General features: G+C 46.9%; 3 protein-coding genes across 6 annotated transcripts; 1 reads left to right on the top strand and 2 right to left on the bottom strand.

Annotated features, from left to right (window-relative positions):
- Positions 1-99: 99 nt before the first annotated feature.
- Positions 100-11,064, bottom strand: LOC120666389 (acyl-CoA-binding domain-containing protein 6-like). 3 transcript variants are annotated; one of them, XM_039946230.1, is made up of 15 exons: positions 10,835-11,063; positions 10,289-10,495; positions 10,109-10,186; positions 9,753-9,863; positions 9,578-9,675; positions 9,426-9,487; positions 9,161-9,300; positions 3,430-3,556; positions 3,245-3,359; positions 2,838-2,926; positions 2,552-2,635; positions 2,335-2,478; positions 2,044-2,199; positions 1,573-1,632; positions 100-493 (listed from the first exon to the last, which is right to left on the bottom strand). In XM_039946230.1, the coding sequence occupies exons 2-15, from the start codon at positions 10,342-10,344 to the stop codon at positions 338-340; spliced, it is 1,476 nt and encodes a 491-aa protein (XP_039802164.1). In that variant the 5' UTR covers positions 10,345-10,495; positions 10,835-11,063; the 3' UTR covers positions 100-337. The 3 variants fall into 3 exon arrangements, with proteins under 3 accessions (XP_039802164.1, XP_039802162.1, XP_039802163.1); XM_039946228.1 differs by having other exon boundaries at positions 9,578-9,644; positions 10,835-11,062; XM_039946229.1 differs by lacking the exon at positions 9,426-9,487 and having other exon boundaries at positions 9,578-9,610; positions 10,835-11,064.
- A 316-nt stretch (positions 11,065-11,380) lies between these two features.
- Positions 11,381-14,492, bottom strand: LOC120666391 (leiomodin-2-like). 2 transcript variants are annotated; one of them, XM_039946231.1, is made up of 3 exons: positions 14,231-14,492; positions 12,279-12,406; positions 11,381-11,994 (listed from the first exon to the last, which is right to left on the bottom strand). In XM_039946231.1, exons 1-3 carry the CDS (start codon positions 14,352-14,354, stop codon positions 11,707-11,709), a joined length of 540 nt encoding a protein of 179 aa, XP_039802165.1. In that variant the 5' UTR covers positions 14,355-14,492; the 3' UTR covers positions 11,381-11,706. The 2 variants fall into 2 exon arrangements, with proteins under 2 accessions (XP_039802165.1, XP_039802166.1); XM_039946232.1 differs by having other exon boundaries at positions 11,676-11,994; positions 12,279-12,416; positions 14,231-14,251.
- Positions 14,493-18,267: 3,775 nt separating this feature from the next.
- LOC120667948 lies at positions 18,268-19,195 on the top strand. The gene is made up of 2 exons (XM_039947921.1): positions 18,268-18,545; positions 18,707-19,195. The coding sequence occupies exons 1-2, from the start codon at positions 18,268-18,270 to the stop codon at positions 18,987-18,989; spliced, it is 561 nt and encodes a 186-aa protein (XP_039803855.1). The 3' UTR covers positions 18,990-19,195.
- Positions 19,196-20,276: the final 1,081 nt, after the last annotated feature.

Below are 20,276 nucleotides of genomic sequence, written 5' to 3'. Positions count from 1 at the left end.
GTCCAAAACATATTTTTGAGAGAATGCGCAAGTGGCCTAAAATAACGTTGTCACATACCGATCTTTGCCGTGAAGAGGACAGCAATGGAATGAAAAATGTTGACAAGCAGTACCCAGAAATACTGGCGACACATGAAATTGACATTCAACGCTTCTTTGCACAGCTGATGGGACTGCGATTTGCTTATAGTCTGTTCTTTGCCTGTAAAACCATATATATGCTTCCGATCTATCGTCCAAGGATTCATATTGTATTATCCATCAAAATTTTGAGAAATGACAAAATCAAATGAATGCAACTCCAGAAGTATCTTCTCTCCAACACTCTAGCTCACGGTCATCCATTCCACCTCCAGAATCCCCCACGGGGCGGTTGATTGGTACTTGCTGCTGCTGTGTTAGACCCAGAGTCTATTTCACCACGAAGCAATTTAAACTCCAATTCTAGGGCATCCATCTTCTGTAGCCGTTCTTGAATCTCCGAAACCTCATCCTGTCAATTGGGCAAACGGGGTTCATGTCATTGTTATCACAATACCAAGGTAGGTACCAGCACATGAAGATGACACAAATAAATTGTACAATTTTCAGGTCAGAGTTAAAAGGGGCACTAACTGATAATTAAGCCTCACCTGATTACTGTGAGGGCCACTTCATTGTTTTGTTTAAAATAGCCAACTGTAATTTTTTCTTTCTTCCTTTTTGTGAAAAAGGACAAAGTTATAATGGTTATATTCTTTTGAGCAAAATACACTGCCGGACGTTAAACTTAAACTTGGCTTGGGGTATCATCCAGGTCCCCAATCTTTCAAAATGCACATTTAGATCCTTAAACTAGCTAATCATATCAGGTGAGGTCCAAATCATAGTTGGTTAAGTTAAATAGAAAGTTATATAATTTGTTTAAATACAAAATTATATACAAAACATATACACGCAAAAAATCATAACAAATTTACTTGTACAATTATGTTCAAATACAAAAGATCTGTATAAAAATTTTGTAGGAAAATAGAACTTATATATACCAAAATTTGTAAAAAGAAAAAGAGTAAATTTTGGAGTAAACATTGAAAAAAATTTGGACATAATGTTTTGAAACAAAATTTTGGAGAAAATTTCAAAAAATATAAGAGTTGAGTGAAACCATGTGTAAGCTCTACATCCACATAAGTACTCCGCTTTATAACTTAAAAATGGTAATTTAGACTTCGCGTGACACAATTAGTAAGTTTATGGAGCTGAATGTGCATTTTGGAAGTTTGGGGGACCAAGATGACACTACGAGTCAAGTTCGAAGACCGGCAGTGCATTTTTACTCTATTCTTTTACAACAGTTATATAAGCAAGGTGGCAAGGAACACAATTCAGTGACAAATAATCAGATTTGTTTGTTCCTGATTACACCGAGTTGGTCTAATTAACCTATCGTATCCCTGCTTTATTTCTAGACAACAATGCAAGTTCAGGGAAAAGACAAATTCCAAAGCAAACCTATGTTTTGTGGCATAAGGTACTAAGATGACCAAGCGCTATAGCATGAGCTCAGATCCTGCCCAACATGTCTTTTACCTCAAGTTTGGAAGCCCTCTCTTGTTCGGCAGAAAGTTGATCTCTAACTAAGTGGAGTTCCTGCATAACAGAGAGCAGAGCACAGAAATGTAAATTGATCACTGAGAAACTGGAAAGCATGTTTCCTAAGTGGATGCTGTTTATCAAGCGATGCAATTTCTCTTGTATGTGTATATGTATTTCGTGATTTGACTTTTGAGAGCTCAATTCAAGTATCAAGCATTTGACAAAATTCACAGCAATAGCAACCTATAACTTCATTGAATTGCATCAATTTAAAATAGAATTTATATAATACTTAGCTGAGCCTTATATTGTGACTTTTAAATGGGCAGTCACAAGAAATTTTTACAGAGATCATGGACAAAGAGATCAACATGTAAGTAGAGCATCACTTAGCAGTAGCACTGCAAGGAAACAATATTGCCAAATTGACACTCTGCGCAATTTGGTAAGTGTGATATAGCTTGCCTCAGTAAGTTCTGTATTTCTTCTCTCCACATTAGCTAGTTCCTGCCTCAGGCGAAGACTCTGCAACTGCTCTTGGTTAAGTTTGTCCTCTATTTGGTTTCTTTCACCCTTAACTACTTGCGCTGCGGTTTTGCTGGTATCTGCCTTATTGCCAGGCTGAAAAGTTGGGGAAAAAATGCATATGCTATTAATGAACAGGCCAAGAAAACCATCCAGCAATTGTGTTCGGGCATACAAATTATTAAGAGGGAAAACAAGAATAGAAAACATATTTATGAATCAGAACATTACCTTATCTTGAAGTTCCTCAATTTCAAATATGACTTTCCTGCTAGAGTTTGCTGCTTCAGATATGGGGGCAATGCCATTTGTCCCAGCTTCATTTATTTGTTGAAACGGGACACTTGATTTTAGACTTGCCTTGAGGGCATAAACCTAAACAAAAAAAGAATTGCTCAGCTAAATATAAGGAAATATAAAACAGTAGAGTACTCATGGAGAAGCATGCCTGATTACTATAACGTCCACTGTATCCTCCAAATGACACCAGAAATTTTTCTCCATTAATCGTGTGCATTACTAAACTCGAGCCCTGTGATAAAGAAGCCCCTTAACATTAGTAACAGTAAGAGTCCTTAACTGAAGTAGTGTGATTAGTGAAATGCTCCAGATGAACCGTCATGAGATCTTTAATCCATATGTGGTGACATTGATTCATTTGCAATTTCAACTTTGCAACCCAAGAAAGTTTTTTCCTCGAGTGGATAGAGTACTCAGAATATAAATGAGCTCACCTCACTTGTAGGGGGTGCACGGGCCTCAAGACCAGTGACAACTGACCATTCATAAGTAGACATGTTAAGTACAAGAGTATCCGAAACACCTGCAGTGGTTAGGAGCACGTGAGATGGAACTATTTTATGATACTTTGTAGAAAGCCAAATGATATTATTCAAAGAGCAGCTCCAAGAGAAAAGAAGATGATTTGGCAAACAAAAGATAGACAAGCAGGCAGCTACATTCATCACAAAATGCCTGATGTCTAAACCAAGGAAAATGGACGATGTACAGAAGAAGGTACATTTGTGTCATAAATCATAATGCATTATTTCCGTTCTCAATAATGGAAATGGGGTAAAGCCTCGATTCGAAAAAAAAATTAACCATGATGTAATAAACATGTAAGATATCTCAATCTTACCTTTCCTACTATTTCCCCCGCCACTAATAAACCAATATTCTCCAATAGTTACACCTGAATGCCCTGCTCTTGTTTCTGGAGTAACACCTTGTTGCTCTGGTCTTGACCATTCCATCTGTAACAAAGTGAATGATTTGGGACTCCCAAAATGATTACCAGCTTTAGAGAAAAGAATCGATTCTCACTGTCTGGGTGTCGAGGACATGTAGGTCACTGAAACATGTAGAATGAGATCCCCCACCAAATATCAGAAGATACCGGTCTGCAAAGCAAGCAGCAGCATGCTCTGACCGTGGAGGAGGAGGAGTCCCTCTGGAGAGCAACAGCATAGTTTTACAAAGTCAGATATTTGTCCTGCACCTCAAAGCAGAGCAAGTATAATACAAGTTTCATTGCATGTCCTAGACTGTTATGTTCGTGGATGGATGGAGCGTGGTTGGAGCTAGGGATTTGGCGCAGGTGATAGTCGTGGTTGGTGGTGGGGCGAGGTCCTGGACCTCGGCGTGTGGGCGCCGTCGAGACGTCGCCGGTAGCTTAGCAGATGGGATCGGGAGGAGAGAGAGAAGGGATTAGGGAAACTAGATTGATATTACTTTCCTGGTTTTTCACGATACAGCTAGCCCATATATATATATGAGTCTTTTTAAAGGAAATAACTAACAATATCTAAACAAATCTCCTGCTATTTTAGGCACTTTTCCCGGCGTCCTGCTCGGACTTCTTCTTGGCACGGCGCTGGTAGACACGTCCGGTCATAACATCTCTCCCCCCTGGAGCAACAGCTCGTCCTCGAGCTGGAAATCTGGATACAAGCGCTTGAAGTCCTCAAGTGGAACCCAAGCAGCCGTAGTAGCATCTTGGTCCAGCCACTGAACCAACACCTCATAGCTGCCGCGAGCAAGACGACCCTTCAACACCTTTGCTGGTCTAGGACAGACTCGACCATTCAACACCGGAGGTAGCACTGGAGGAGCCAACGGAGGAGTACCGTGAAAGGGTTTGAGGAGCCCCACATGGAAGACATTGTGCAGGCGAGCACCCGGCGAAAGCTCCAGACGGTAGGCAACGTCCCCAATTTTCTCTGTAATCTTGTATGGACCAAAGAAACGCGGACCCAGCTTACTGCGGTTGTGAACATTCAGCGAAGACAACGGCCGGTTCAGCAGACGTAACCACACCCATTGACCCACCTCAAATGAGAGCTCACGGTGCTTCTTATCATACTGCTGCTTGGAGTACTGCTGTGCTTGCTCTAAGCGATCACGGACTTCAGCCAAGAATTCATCCCGTTCTAGCATCTGTTGTTCCACAGCTGGTAACCGTGCTTCTCCTGCCTCATATGCTCGAATAACAGGAGGATCGCGGCCGTAAACCACTTTGAACGGAGAGGTTTTAAGCGATGCTTGATAGGATGTATTGTAACAAAATTCAGCCCACGGTAGCCAGCGAATCCACTGTCGAGGTCGATCACCCGTGAGACAGCGCAGATACATAGCAATGATTTTGTTAGTGGCTTCCGACTGGCCGTCCGATTGAGGATGGAAGGCCGATGTGAACTGCAACTTGACGCCTGCAAGACCGAACAACTCCTTCCAGAAAGAGCTTGTGAACACCGGGTCGCGGTCACTCACAATGGAAGATGGCAAACCATGGAGCCGAACAACATCCTGAAAGAAAGCCTTCGCCACTGACACAGCTGTATATGGGTGACCCAAGGGAATGAAGTGTGCGAACTTTGAGAACCGATCCACCACTGTAAGAATGACCGTTTTCCCATTGACTCGTGGCAAGGCTTCAATGAAATCCATTGCGATATCTGCCCAAACAACTGACGGAATGTCCAGCGGCTGTAAAAGACCGCCCGGCCGTAGATGCTCTGTTTTGTTTCGCTGACAAACCTCACAGTTCCGAACAAAGTCCATCACAAGGCGACGGTCACCAGGAATGTGGAAATCTGAACGGAGTCGATGTAAGGTCTTTTGAATGCCCTCATGGCCCATGCCGTGCGCGAGGTCCAATAAGGTGGGAACAATGCTGTAGGAGGCCGGCACAAAGATCTTGCCTTCTTTAAGTAACAGGCTATCCACAATAGACCATCCATCCTCCTTGTTGGCAGCCCGAGCACGTGCTGATTGGAGGGAATCATCAGCTGCAACTTGCTTGCGCAGGGAGTCGAATAGCTCAAAGGAGGGTGCAGACAGCAGCATGCAGGCAGCCGCAGCCTCTTCATCACGCCTAGACAGCGCGTCGGCGACCACATTTGCAATACCCGGTTTATATTCAACTCTGAAATCATAACCCAATAGCTTTGTGGCCCAATGATGCTGCGGGATTGTTGATAGACGTTGGTCCAGCAGAAATTTGAGACTATGATGGTCAGTGCGCACAATAAACTCCCTACCCCACAAATAAGGCCGCCAATTCTTAACCGCTTGCACTAGGCCAATCAGCTCTCGCTCATAAGCAGCAAGCTTGGCATGTCGTGGGGCAATGGGCCTGCTGAAAAAAGCAATCGGTCCGCTGCCCTGATGTAAGACGGCACCAAATCCCGTGCCCGAAGCATCACATTCCACCACAAACATCTGAGAGAAATCCGGCAAGTGAAGAACTGGCGCCGACGAAAGTGCTTGTTGAAGCGCCCGGAATGCAGCCGTGGCTTCCTCAGTCCACTGAAATCCGTCCTTGCGCAGGAGCTTCGTAAGAGGAGCAGCGAGGCGCCCATAGTCCCTGATGAAACGCCGATAATACCCGGCCAAGCCGAGAAAACCCCTGACAGCCCGAACAGTTTTGGGCACTGGCCAAGAAAGCACTGCCTTCACCTTGGTTTCATCCATGGCAACACCCTCAGCTGAAATAACATGTCCCAGATAGCCCACAGATGGTTGGCCAAAAGAACACTTGGACTTCTTGAGAAAGAGAGCATGGTGCTGCAGCGCCTCAAAGACAGCTCGGAGGTGCAGCAAATGTTCGGCCCATGTATTACTATAAATCAAGATATCATCAAAAAAAACAAGGACAAATTTGCGCAGGAAGGGTTTCAATACCGAGTTCATCAATGCTTGAAACGTGGCCGGAGCATTTGTCAGACCGAAAGGCATGACCAAAAACTCGAACAGGCCTTGATGAGTGCGGAAAGCCGTCTTCTCAACATCATCTGGGTGCATGCGCACCTGATAGTATCCGGATCGGAGGTCCAGCTTCGTGAAAAACTTGGCACCCCGAAGCTCATCCAGTAATTCCTCGACCACGGGAATGGGAAATTTATCCTTAATTGTGCAAGCATTCAAAGCCCGATAGTCAATGCAAAGGCGCCATGATCCATCTGCCTTGCGCACTAGGAGGGCTGGAGACGAGAAAGCCGACGAACTGAGCCGGATAATGCCTTGGCGAAGAAGATCAGCACACTGTTTTTCAAGCTCGTCCTTCTGAAGATGAGCATAACGATATGGTCTGACAGCCACCGCGTCAGCTCCTGGTTTGAGCCTTATTCTGTGTTCGATCGCACGCTGAGGAGGCATCCCATGCGGCTCCCTAAAGAGCCCGTCAAATTCCTGTAACAGCTCAGGCAAAAGCTGCCCTGGCGCTGCTGTGATTGCACTGAGAGAGAACGGGGATGGTTTGTCGATGCCACACCACAGAATGCGCTTATCTGGCACGCGGAAACCAAATGTTTGTTCCTGGAAATTCCACTGAATGTCTCCCAACAGGCTCATCCAGCTAACGCCAATTACCATATCCATTGATCCCATGGGAAGCGAGTGAGCCTCAAACCAAAAGTAGTCGCCACCAACTCTGCCACGCACCTCCGCCAAGCGCCCTGGGCTGCGGACGTGATCCCCATTGCCCACAGTGACACTGATAGCGCCGTCTGGGTACAAGGGAATTCCCAATTCCTCGGCGACTCTAGTGTTGATGAAATTCTTGGATGAGCCGGAATCCAGAAGAGCTGTGAGCCTGCGATTTCCAAGAAACACCCAGACTCTCATTGCCGGTACCTCTCGAGAGTGGATGCCCGTGAGAGCATATAGGGAGATACACGGTGGCTGCTCGTCTTCAACACGGCCGACTGGTGAGAGCATATACAGGAAGCCGAGCTCCGCTGCGTCGGTCTGTTCCGCAGGTTCGTCCTCCTCAACGCCGTCGGGCACAATCTCGATGACCGCCAGTTGTTTGCAGCGATGGCCGGCGAAGAACTTCTCTGGACAGTTGTAGCACAGTCCCTCCGCACGGCGCTGGGCCATCTCGGCGGTCGTGAGTTGACGGCGAGGAAGCGCCGAGGTGCGTGATGCCCCTGGAGGGCGAGCGACCCCTGGTGTCGATCCGGCCACCGGCCCTGCATACACTCCAGCAGCCGTTTGGCTTCCTTGTGTTCCGCTCGTTGGCGACCCTTGCTGCCCGGCCGAGCGAAACGGCGCACGACCGCTCTGTCGCTGTGGTACCGATTCCAGGGCCAGTCTTTGCTCATAGGCGCGTGCATACCGTATGGCATCATCCAGCGTCATCGGAGATTGTATGGCGACGTCCGTTCGCAACGGATTGTTGAGGCCGGCGATGAACAGCTGGGCTTGCTGGCGTTCCGAGAGTTCCACCTCTCGGCAAGCGATGGACACAAACTGCTTTGCATATTCCTCCACCGATCCAGTTCGGCGCAGGAGTGCGAGCTCGCTCAAAGGAGACTCCGTGATGGGCGGTCCGAATCTGCGATTCAGTAGTAGGCAGAAGCGTCGCCAATCTGGTTCGCCCTGTGCTGTCTCCAGGCGATAGTACCAAATCTGTGGTGCGTCCGTCATGTGCAGCGAAGCCATCCAGACCTTCTTGTGTTCCGGGGTGTTGTGGCCACGAAAGTAGAGATCACAGCGATTAAGCCATGGTAGCGGGTCACTGGTTCCATCATAAGACGGAAAAACCATCTTGCGCTTGAGGAAGGACTGATCATCCTCCATGGCGTCCAGGTGTGGACCTCCAAATCTCTGTTGCGCCGGCGGCGGCCGTGGGTAGGGCGGCGGCGGTTGTGGGTAGGTGAACTGCGGCTTCGGACCAAGGATGCCATCATCCTCTGTGGTGTGTTGAGGCCCGCTGGATCCCGACGATCGATCGCCGGTTTCAATGCGCTTGACGGCCACGCTGACAGACTTGAGATGGTCACCTGCCTCCTTCATGGTCTGCTGGAGCGAATCCACGGAAGTGGGCAAGGCCACCAGGGAAGCCACGCTGGGAACCAGGGGTTCAAGCGCGGAAACTGTGGTACTCATCTTCTCCAAGAGAGTCTTGAGGTCATCCACCGATTTCTGGAGGGCTTCCATGGCGTCCGGCGAACCCGAGCAAGCTGATACCAGATTGTTATGTTCGTGGATGGATGGAGCGTGGTTGGAGCTAGGGATTTGGCGCAGGTGATAGTCGTGGTTGGTGGTGGGGCGAGGTCCTGGACCTCGGCGTGTGGGCGCCGTCGAGACGTCGCCGGTAGCTTAGCAGATGGGATCGGGAGGAGACAGAGAAGGGATTAGGGAAACTAGATTGATATTACTTTCCTGGTTTTTCACGATACAGCTAGCCCATATATATATATGAGTCTTTTTAAAGGAAATAACTAACAATATCTAAACAAATCTCCTGCTATTTTAGGCACTTTTCCCGGCGTCCTGCTCGGACTTCTTCTTGGCACGGCGCTGGTAGACACGTCCGGTCATAACATAGACCAAGTGTAATTACCAACTGCAAGCTAATTATGCAGTAGCATTGTCGGGTCACTTTCAAATTTAGGTCTCCACAGTTTTATAAGAAAGCAGTTCAACATGTACAGGAAGGCTGAGCATTCCTATCCAGTAGGGACCAGGAACAAAAAAAATGAAATTATTTCAAAAGAAATTTACTAATATTGTTAACCAACTGAAAACATATTTTCTTCATAGAACTTACGTGGTCGCAAATTCATCCCAAGTCATGGTCTCCAGATCAAGAATGTGAAGATCATTCAAAAGAGATCTCCCGTGACCTTCACCGCCAAACACAACCAATGTATCGCCAACAAGAGTCACTGATTGACCACCACGTGAGCTCTAAAGTAAATAGAAAAAATACCAGCACCGATTAGGAAAATACATGAAGCAAGTTTCTGGTAAGGTAATATGTGCAAATACTTTAGATGCTATCTAACGATAAAATACAGATAGAGCAATCATACTGGTGAGCTTCCATAAGTACGCAAGGTTGACCAAGTGCATGTTTGTGGATCAAACTCTTTAACTGTAAAAAATACATTGTACGAGAAATACAAAAAGTATAATGAATACGCTGAGAAATGAATAGGAAAAAAGAGAGAAATATCAGCCTAACCACTGAGACTTTCTGTAGGTTCCCTGGTATGTCCTGCAAGACATAGGATCTTATTTCCCCATGGAATCTGGAAGATATTAAAGCCAGATGCAAATACACTGTACAGTTATAAGCTAACCAATTGGGAATTGACCAATTTGACTCAGTGCACGTGTACAGAGCATTTGGTGGTTACCAGTGAATGACCAGCACATGCAGCAAATGGAACTGCTTCAGCTGATTCTGAAGGTCCTGATTGTGATTTAGCTTCCAGCTTTGACCATGAAAGACTTTCGAAATCCAGAACCTAACAATGTCATTGTAAGTACGATTGAAACCGTTGAGGTGAACCTAACAATGCCATGTAAATAAGATTGAAACCATTGAGGTGAACCTAACAATGCCATTGTAAGATGGAAACCATTGAGGTGGTGACTCTATAACATCTCAACTCACGTTGTTCATGAGAAATCCTAACTGTAAACGCAGCTACCAACAATACAACACCTAGAGGCACAATCTTCTGTAAGACAAGCAAGACATCCAACCTACCTGAATGTCACCAAGGTAACGGCCATTGTGATTGCCACCAAAGACATACATCTTCCCCTGAACCACAACAGCTCCATGCTGCAACCATCACAGACAAATACATCAGAATCAGCAAGGCACAACAGGTCGTGCGACGTGCAGAAGTGAAAGCAGCAGGCAGTCAACAAAGCCAAGGAGGACCTTGTAGCGGGGTCTCGGAAGCTGTCCCGAGACAGAGAGCGGCGTCCACCGATCATAAGCGCTTATGGAGCAGAGGCCTTCCGTGCTGACTTCCTTGTCCTGAACATCATCAACCGTCTTCCCATTCTCCGCCACGACAACTTTAGGCTCCTCAGAAGCGATGCCGTTGCGGCTAGCAGTTCCAAGGGGCACTGGTCCTTGTACAGCCTATTGCAAGACGAAACAAACAAGACCACGCAGTAAGCAATTACGTTGTGTTAGAGAGAAGTCATGACCACACATCGAAGCAGTCCTGAATCCTGATAACGAGCAGCATTTCCCTGTCCACTATAATCACGGGAAGGTACAGATGCTGATCGAAAGATGCCGAGATGTAATAAAGAGCTCAAAACATGTGCACGGGCACCGACAACAACTCCCGAATGATGGTGCTTCCACGCCGCAAAAGCTCGGGCGGCCGCCGCCGCGGCAGCTCAGGAAGCTGAGAACCACGCGGAAAGCTGCTAACCCCCCCCCCCCCCCCCCCCCCACGAGGGGTTCACTCACCGCCATCGTGCCGCCGGCGCCGCGCCCGCCAAGGGCTGTCGAGATCCGGGCGGAGGGGAGGAGGACGGCGCGCAGGGTTCTGGAAGGTTCTGGATCCGGCGGAGGCTGCGGGGTGGCCGGGGCGGAGATTCTGGAAGGCCCCGAGATCTGGAGGGGAAGCGGGGCGGGGCTCGCCCGTGCGTCGCGCCGGCGACCCGCGAAATGGGAGGCGACTTCGAGCGGCGCGCGTCGAGATTCGTGCGGGCGCGGATCAGAGACTGCCAAACTTGCGTCACGGGCAACCAAGCAGGCAAAGCCGCCGTGTCGCCGACCAAATTATTCTGGCAGGGTTGCAACTAATAAAATTTTAAAAGATTATTAGGATATCCAAATGGTTTTTTATAAGGATATCCATATGGGTTGATCCACTAGCAGAGAAGCTGCGTGAAAAGCTGAAAGCAATAATCTCACAAGCCAACCAATCAGCAGTGTTTTTTTCTCATACCAAATCAGCATCAGCCACCAGTACTTTTTTCTCTGACAACGAATCAAACACCAACTACCAGCTAGCCAGCCGAACAGAACAATTATGCTTTTGACTGTTGACACTGATCTCCAGTAGTTCGTAGTGCTTTTAGAAGGCGAAGTATAGACCAGACCAATGTTCATATCCATGACAAGAATGACAAGCCCGTGGGGTACAAAAACGCAGACTGTCATCTTTATTCAGGTAAGGAAACACGACACATTTTGATGTCCATCATCTCATCTCATCAGGAGGAGGAGGAGGAGCAGCAGCAGCAACAGCAACAAACAAAAACCTAAAAGGCACTATGAAACTTGGGGACAAGAAAGAAAAAGGCTTAGCGTCAGCAGCAGGGCCACCCGGACTCTCAGAACTCCTCTTTCTTCTTGGCGGTTTCGTCCTCCTGGGGCAACGAGACAAACTGCACAATGTTCCGGACGACGGAGGCTTCGACTCTGAACTTCGTGGCGATGTCGTCCACGCTCATGGGACCGTGGTGGGTGCTGGACTTGCCCTGGTACAGCTGGATGATCTCCTGGATGTGCTGGACGTTCAGTGCTCCTGATGGTAGCTGCTTGCTCCCGCTTTGCCCGGGGTCAGCCTTTGATGTTCTGACCTTTGGGAGAGGCCTGTCGTACCGCTGTACGACGGAAGCCTGCAACATAGCAACCTCTGTTACAATGTTTCCACTGAAATGATTGTTTGGAGTAAGTGGACAACAAGCTACTTCAATTCATACGACTACAGTATTGTTCAACTCAAACATTTGTTGGCCAATGTTTGCTCCCATATAAAGGTCGCCAAGAAGAACACATACTTACTATATCAGTATCTGAGAAGGAATAATAGAGTTTTCATGATTTGGACACATGATGGTTGAGAGCATTTCTTTAACATTTTATTAACAAAGGGAGGGCATTTTGGAATTAGAAGACTTACATCACCCATTTCTGGTTTTCCTCCAGGCTTAGTAGTGATTCTTCCAACCATGTGCTTAAGCATCTCCTCGTAACTTGGATCACGCTCCTCAAGTACACCATGGGCATTTTTTGTTGGCTCTGTGACATCTGCGAAACACTTCAAAAAGTTACAGACTGGTGAGAAAAAAAATATAGACCACAACAATCTGACTTATGAAACCAGTAAACATATGCCTCAGTAGATTACAGTAAAAGGTTTCATTGATGATTTTATTTACAGTTAACAACATGGAATCATTTATGCTGCAAAAAAAAAGGTATATGAAGGCTTAGTTTATAGCTACTAAAATAAACCTTATCCAAAAACGACTCAAATGGGATTAGTTAAAACTCATACCCAATCACCCACACGAATGTTTCAGTATGGTAGATTTTGATCCTAAAAAACAATGACCTTTTTCTTCAAAGCATCAACACAGAGATATCAAATGCCATGCAACTACAACGCAGATCAAACACTATCTTAAATCTCAAAGTTTATGCTCTTGATTACCAGCTAGTTTGGCACTGGTTGTCACGTCCGTGAACATTAAAAGGTGTCTAATGCCTATTTTGTATGATAACACTGCTTGCACAAATCAATTTAAAATATTCAGGAGTGCAGATCAGATAGATGCCAGTTCTTGTCTACTCTGAGCTGCTTAGTAATCTTCCTTTCTTTGATAACACATTTGACACTGGTATCCATATCTAGCAGGATTCAGCACTGAACTGAATGAAATAATGTCAGCAATTCTATAGCAGGGCACAAATGAAGGACTGTTGTGGTGGAGTTTACAATAGGCATGGATATGGCACCTTGTATAATCTAGGGTGTATGGGGCTCACACCTTGAAAAATCAAATAAGAAAGGATTTATGCATATGCAAGGGTTGGAATCAGTAGACCCTAGCTGATTCAAGGTTTTAAAACAAGCTACAATTCACAGAACAGCTGCAAAGTCAGTTTACAGAGGAATGTGTTATTTGGAGGAAGAACTCAATTTTCGAAATGAGAACTTCATATACAGAACTCATTAGCTAACAGATTTACCAATAACTTCTTGAAAGCTTTTGTGCATTTGCCGGGAGAGGTTCTGTGCCCCTCACCGATCAATGGTTTACTAGCCTCGAAGATGGCTATTACTATCCTACAAGTTAGCTAGATCAAGAGAAGTCATCAGACAGAACAACCTATCAGATTTTAAATCAATATGGTTGTGATCCGTGAATAAACAGTTGCACTGAGTTTTGATGGAACACTAGACCATACAGCATCTTGCTAAGCTAAAAACTAGAGGAACTGTAGAAACTACGCTGTATCTAGCGACCGTGCCTAAGCACGTTTTTCATTAAGAGGGAAATACAAAGCAGTATGATACATTTCTGCCTTCTAAAATACTAGTGTGATGTTATAACTCAGTGCAAAAGTTCAATTTTGAAAGCTATATGTAACCAGTAGGAATTCACAGTTGTAAATGCAATACAACTCAACATTATAGAGTCACACTAAGTTCGGGGAACCTGCTTAAACAAATCAAATTCCAAATGAACAGTAAACAGTACAAGTAACACCACCATGGCCAAAGATACCGGTGTCTTGTTCTAACCATCAGCATACATTTCCCCACATCTGATTGAAGGCCTTGACACAAGACATGACAAAAAGGGTCAAGGATCAAGAGCTAGCTTCCTAAGCAACCAAAATTGCAGCACAATACCACTCTCGGCCCTCAATTTGTTGAGCAGACTTCAATCCACAACAACATCGTACTGTCAAGACTACTAACCAAAGGAAATGCAGGCCCAGTGGACCAGGAACCTAGGGAAAATCGGAGGTCCGGAAGCAGGGCGCCGCGCCGTCGCGCGATATAGCAACGCGGCGAACAAAGCTAGAGCTAGAGGAGAGAAACCCAGAGAAGCTGAAGCATACCGTCATTGGTGGGCGCGCCGCCAGCGGCCGCCGGCGGTGCCCGCGGCGGAGGCGGGGGAGGGGGCCTCGCCGGGGGCGAGGGCGCAGGAGGAGGGGGCCTCACGCGGCGCAGAGCCTGGCCCATGCGCCTCCGGGCCTCCGGCCGCCGCCGCCGGCGGCGAGCGGGGAGCGGGGAGCGGGGAGAAGGGGTTCGCAAATCGCCAGGGGTCCGCCGCGTGTGACGGTGTGAGCTTTGGTCGGCGGTTTTGGGCGCGACGTGTTGGGTTTTCGGCCCGTAGCGATTTGCGTCCTCTTTTCTTCGCTCCACTCCATTCATTTCAAAAGCTAGATTTCATACTTTAGAAAACTGCAACAAAAACATTTTAGCTCTTATTCATGTTATAAAATTGGTTGTGTTGATGATTATATAGGGTAATAAAATTTCAAGTGTTCAATAGAACACCAACATATAGCTTCCTTATTATTATCTTGTTACAACTAGTCTAATTAAATTTAAAATATTTATTACATAAAAGTTTTTACATATTCTCTTCGAATAAGAAATAGAAGACGTTTAGAACAGAGACACGGTCTCCAAAGCATAACTTTGACTTTTTATTTTTATAAATATTTGTTGAAAAGTGATATATATGTATGTTTTCATAAAAGTGTTTTTTAAGATAAATCTCTAATATTTAACTCAAACCTCGTCCAAACGACTTTGTTTTTCAAAACTAGTGGGCAGCAGCACCGTAGTGTTGGAGTGTGCGCAGAGCTCGTCGACGGATGCAGCGATAAGCCGAGTCTTCTCTCCCATCCATCTCGACAAATATGATGATATGTCATCGATACGATCATTACTGTACCTGCTCTAAGACACCAACAAAGAAGTGCAAAATTGGAAGGCAAACGAGCCTTTGCCTCACGTGAACAGTAGTTCTCATTCCCCTCTCATCCGACCGGCTCCAATAGAGAGCAATCGCATTCGGCGGAGCTTCGACGCCTCCGCCGCCGCCCCAGTCGTCGCCCATGCGGCGGAGCTTCGACGCCTCCGCGGGGGACCCCTTCTCGCCCTCCGCCGCCGCCGCCGCGCGGGGGCGGGATCGCCCCGCGCTCCGCTTCCCATGGGCGCCGGCATGGTGGAGGAGCTCCGCGAGTACTTCGCCGCGACCACCCCCGCCGATCGCGCCGCGCACGCGGGCTGGGCAAGGCCATCGGCGTCCACAAGCTGGGCGGCCACTTCGCGGGGAGCAGGAGCTTCCACGTCGCGATCGACGACATCAAGGCCAGCACGCGGGACTTGGCGGCCGCGCAGGTGTCGAAGATCCGCCGCATGGCCGACGACTGGGGCTGGACCGTCCGCCGCCTGGACGCGTCCGCCACAGTCCGCACCCGCCTCAGCGGCGCGGGCCCCACCGCGGAGTCGGCCTCTTGCGAACGCGATGGCCATCCAGAGCTTCCTGCGCGACGGCGGCAGCACCACCAGTGGGCAGGGTTTACCTTTTCGTTTTTTTCCGAATCCCGCCGTTTGCCGGAAACAAAATTTCGGCCGAAATTTCGCCGAAATTCGCTAATTCCGAACGGAAAGGGACCTCAAATTTAAAAAATGAAATTTCGATGAATTCCGACCGAAATTCGGTGATTTTCGACCGGAAAATTATGTAATTTGTGTTTTTCCTACTGTTCCCGAGGTCAAATGAAAAACTTTTGAATACCAACTTTGTTCAGTTTTTCGAGATCTACAACTTTTGTTTTACGAACTTTTTCATTTGAGCAATGGTTTGAAAGTTATTTAATTATTTCAAAAACTACCAATTAAAAGTCTTTCATTTCATGTGGCAGCTTCCATTTTCTCTCTTAGGCCTCAACTGGACTTTTATTATTCTTGTTATTGCGGATATGCCTATAAATTATTACAACATAATACATCCAAAGTATATTAGAATTATTACAATCCAAAGATACAACATAGGCAAAGGCATAGTCCATACTAAGTCCATGTAGCATATTATCTGCATTTAAATACAACAGAGTACACCAATTGTTATATATATTCATCATCTGACAAGGAAGCTTAATTTGTGTAACAATGTTAGAAATTATTCTGTTGACTGCGCATACATTGTAAAATAAGAAAACGAATCTAATCTGTCTCGGTAGTTTACCATCCTTGATAGGACAAAGATACTTTATTCGTGCGTACAAGGCAAGCAACCTATATAGTACAAGCCTAGCAGTCAAATCTCCAAACAAATTTTTATTTTAAAGTGTGAGTTCGGTCATGAAAAACATATTAATAGCTGGTTAAAATTTTCAAGTTCTCAAATACTCCAATCTGTTTTACTCCTACTACTTGTCATCCTAAAATAATTACGGTCTCTCACAAATTTTGTCGCTAACTTTAAGGAAAAGCATGCATATAGATATTATTACAGGAAAAAACAATTCACATGCATGATACGTACGGATTCATCATCAGAGTTAATTCTACATTACTACAACTTCTCATGGTTTCTGCGTATAGCTAGCAGAAGCGACATAATTAAAGAGTAAACGTGCGTGTGTATTGCACACCTGCCCATGTCATGTCCAAACCACAAGCAAATTCCTGACAAATAAAGAAGAAGCATTTATGTGCGTATGAAATTGAATAGGTACCTCACCAACATCATGATAAACCAAAGTCTAGTTGAAGTCGAGGGGAGAAAACAAATTTTTGCACATGAAATGACGAGTCATTCAAATTACGGTTTTAAATGTTAATTTTAGCCTAGCAAATGATCTTAGATTTGAGTGTGTTCTAGTCCTATTTGCTCAGAAGAACACCTAGTTTTTTATCATATTTTTTCGAATTTTTTATAAATATTTTTGAATTTTTAAATTTGAAACCGAAAAATACCGAAATTTCTCTTCCCGGTAACTAGCGAAAACGAAAAAAACACCGAAATTTCGGCGAAATTCGACCGAAAAGTTGAACCCTGCCAGTGGGCGGCCTCGGCGGGCGCGAACGGGGAGGCCGCCGTGCTCGGGGCGGGAAGCGACACGGTGCGGCGGACGAGGACGGGTCGCCGGCGCCGGCCCCCGAAGCGGCGGCGGGAGGCTGCTGGTCGTCCCGGATGACGTCGAGGAGGGTGCGCGCCGCGGCAGCGGCGGCGGCAGACGACGAGGGCGGCGGCAGCGAGGCCTGCCTCTCGGCGGCCATGGCGGAGGCGAGCGTGACCGCCGCCCGGCGCCCTGCCGCGAGGTCGTCCTCGTCGCGGAGCTTGAGTAGGTCGCGGAGGTTGTAGGACCCCGCCGCCCCCTCCCCGGCTCCTCCTCCACAGGCGGCGCGGCAGAGCGTCTCCACGAATGCATCGGAGGAGAGAGGGATTACAATTTTACCTCTCCTCTCTCCTCGAAGGCACTTTGCCTCGCGGGTTTGGCTCGTCTGGTGGATGACATGCCTCGCGGGAATAGTAGCGACGGGAGAGGCAAAATGCATTTGCCTGCTCTTGTACTCAGTCTAACAGTGAGAATGGACCTCGCTCGGTGTGTTCGGTATAGCTTAGGCCCTTTTTAGTTCCCAAATTTTTTTCTACAGTAACCGTCACATCAAATCTTCGGACATATTATGGAGCATTAAATGTAGTTGAAAAAAACTATCTATACAGTTTAACTGATTCATATAAGATGAAACTTTTTAAACCTAATTAGTCTATAATTAAACATTAATTGCCAAATAACAACGGAATATACTACAGTACCAAAACTCAAACTTTTCACAAACTAAACACGCCCTTGATGTCGCAGCTGCATTTGCCGCTCTGTAGCCACTAGCGTGCCTACTGAGCCACAGCCGAACGTCTGGGCTACACCTCCAGCTGCAGCCATGGAAAGATCTCAAGCGAGCGGACCCATGAATGCCATGATGGGCAGAAATGTGAGATTAAATAATTTTTTATTTGCTCGCGATGCATCAAACCAAGGCCTATTAACACGAGACGGTCATGAAATGCAGGGCGACGTGGGGCTAACGATCGAGCAGTCCGAGCCTACTGCGCAGGTTTCGTTCATTAGAGATGGCATCCATCGCCGGCGCCCGCGCAGCCGCTGCCCGTCACGTCGCTTCGGCCGCCGGCGTTTTCGGTACCCTCTTTCCTCGGCGTGGGTTCGCGGCCGGCACCGCCCTCCCCGCCCGCCGGACGCGCCCGCTGCCTTCCCACGCCGCCGCCGCCGCCGCCACGCCACCGGCCACACGTCTTCTTCGGCGCGGCCTGGCGATGATCCCCGATGACTACCACTACCACGGATCCATGAATCACGTGCCCCTTTGCTGGGTCGACCCCGAAGCTCCACGGACCGGACCTCCGCGATCTCGGCGGCCCTGTTCTCCTCCTCTTTCCGAACAGCTTCATCGCGTAATCATGGCTGCAGTTTGCAACTGCTTCCGCCTCGAGTTGATGAACTCTTAATTAATAATCCCCGTTGTTGGTTGATTGTGCGCGCCGCCACGGTAGTCGACCCGGCCACCTACTTCAACTACGGCGAGGAGGACCTCGCCTCGGAGGAGGCCATGTGGGCGATGTACGAGCGGTGGTGCGCCTTCCACGGCGTCGAGCGCGGCCGCGACGACATGCTCCGGCGGTTCGGGGGCTTCAAGGACAAGGCGCGCAGCATCCACGAGTTCAACAAGTCCGGCGCATCCTACACCAAGCAGCTCACCAAGAGGGCGGATCACACGGCGGAGGAGCGCGCAGAGTATTTCCGTCGTCGCTTACCACCACGTACGTACCGTAGCTAGAGAGGATCTGGAGCCATCGGTGCCAGCAACATCGATCCAAGAACAATGGCTGATGATGCTGGAATAAAAATAATCTTACTATGTGTCATCTCCTACTGGTTTGGTTTGGGTGCAGACTTATTAGTTGCGTTCGCTTCAACCTTAGGGTGAATGAACTATGCATGTTTTTTAGATGGATTATAATAGTTATTAATAACAAAGTTGAAGGGAACAACACCAAATTAGCCCACTTCTCATGAGTTGTTGAGGACATGGGCTGTTGATTTGTGACATTTATTTGTTTGCTGTTAAATACACTTCAGGTTTGCATAGGCTCTGGAGTTTCTTGGGAAACATTCCTACTTTGGTCTGATGATGCTTTTTTTCTTTTTCATCATTAAAACGTTTCATCTTGATATGCCACTTGCCAATTCAACCTTCCCAGCAGAAATGCTGCTTTTGATCTGAAATGGAGGTAAAAGGAATTTCAGCAGTGATCAACCTTCAGCCATCTGGCTTATTATATATTTATATGTTGTGCCTGTCTGTTGTGTACAGTTGCCATTGACAAACAACAACCGAATGTTCTTAACCTTGGCCCTATATTGAAGCGCCCCGACCCAAAGATCAATGCTAAACAATATATTAATTACCGAATAAAGTCTCCGGCATAATACATGTGTGGCAGTACCGCCCTAATTAATCCGGCTCAAGTGCGCTAACCATCATCTTAAAGACAATCCCGGCTAGGGCTGGACTCGAGCCGAGCCGAGACTTTTTTCGAGCTTTCTTCGAAATCAATATATTCGTATTTATTATAGTCTCCCGCGTTGTTTGATATGCAACTTCAAATCGAGCGAGCCGAGCCGGCCAAAATTGACTTTTGTTCCAAATCAACTAATATTTATTTTAAAAAAAGAACGAACGTAATCGGAGCAATTTTGAAAAAAGGCACCGAGCCAGTTAACGAGCTTTTTTTCCAGCCCTAATCCCGGCTAACACGCACTTCAAACGGAGTAATTCGGCAGTGCTGTCGGGTAAAGTCCCGAAGAATCCACCTAAGCGTCGATCGAACCCAAAGCTTACATGTAACCCACACGAAGGTGAGTCCAGAGAGTACAACATTTCACAAATATATTACATTACAGAGTCTTAACTTAATTATTACAAACCAAGTTCGAAATCTTTGAAAGGTACTTGAAATTCGAAATGAAAGTAGTTCAGAGTTCACTGCAGCGGAAAAAAAACGAGTTCTAAACGACGATACATGATGTCATGATGAAGCCCGTACATGACATCACTCGGCAT

The sequence above is a fragment of the Panicum virgatum genome, chromosome 3N (assembly GCF_016808335.1).
Source record: "Panicum virgatum strain AP13 chromosome 3N, P.virgatum_v5, whole genome shotgun sequence".
NCBI lineage: Eukaryota > Viridiplantae > Streptophyta > Magnoliopsida > Poales > Poaceae > Panicum > Panicum virgatum.
The sequence above is the reverse complement of the archived record's forward strand: the minus strand, read 5'-3'. Positions and strand labels throughout refer to the sequence as shown.

Bases quoted from the DNA above. Each gene is read 5' to 3' on its own strand.
- LOC120666389 (XM_039946228.1), bottom strand. The intron at 9,864-10,108 runs GTAGGTTGGATG...TGACATTGTTAG, and splicing joins GTTACCTTGGTGACATTCAG to GTTCTGGATTTCGAAAGTCT. The intron at 2,479-2,551 runs GCATGCTTCTCC...TTTTTTGTTTAG, and splicing joins GTGGACGTTATAGTAATCAG to GTTTATGCCCTCAAGGCAAG.
- LOC120666391 (XM_039946231.1), bottom strand. From the start codon at position 14,354: ATGGGCCAGGCTCTGCGCCGCGTGAGGCCCCCTCCTCCTGCGCCCTCG. The intron at 12,407-14,230 runs GTATGCTTCAGC...AGTGTTTCGCAG, and splicing joins CGGCGCGCCCACCAATGACG to ATGTCACAGAGCCAACAAAA. The intron at 11,995-12,278 runs GTAAGTCTTCTA...GCTATGTTGCAG, and splicing joins GAAAACCAGAAATGGGTGAT to GCTTCCGTCGTACAGCGGTA.
- LOC120667948 (XM_039947921.1), top strand. From the start codon at position 18,268: ATGGCATCCATCGCCGGCGCCCGCGCAGCCGCTGCCCGTCACGTCGCT. The intron at 18,546-18,706 runs GACCGGACCTCC...CGCCACGGTAGT, and splicing joins GTCGACCCCGAAGCTCCACG to CGACCCGGCCACCTACTTCA.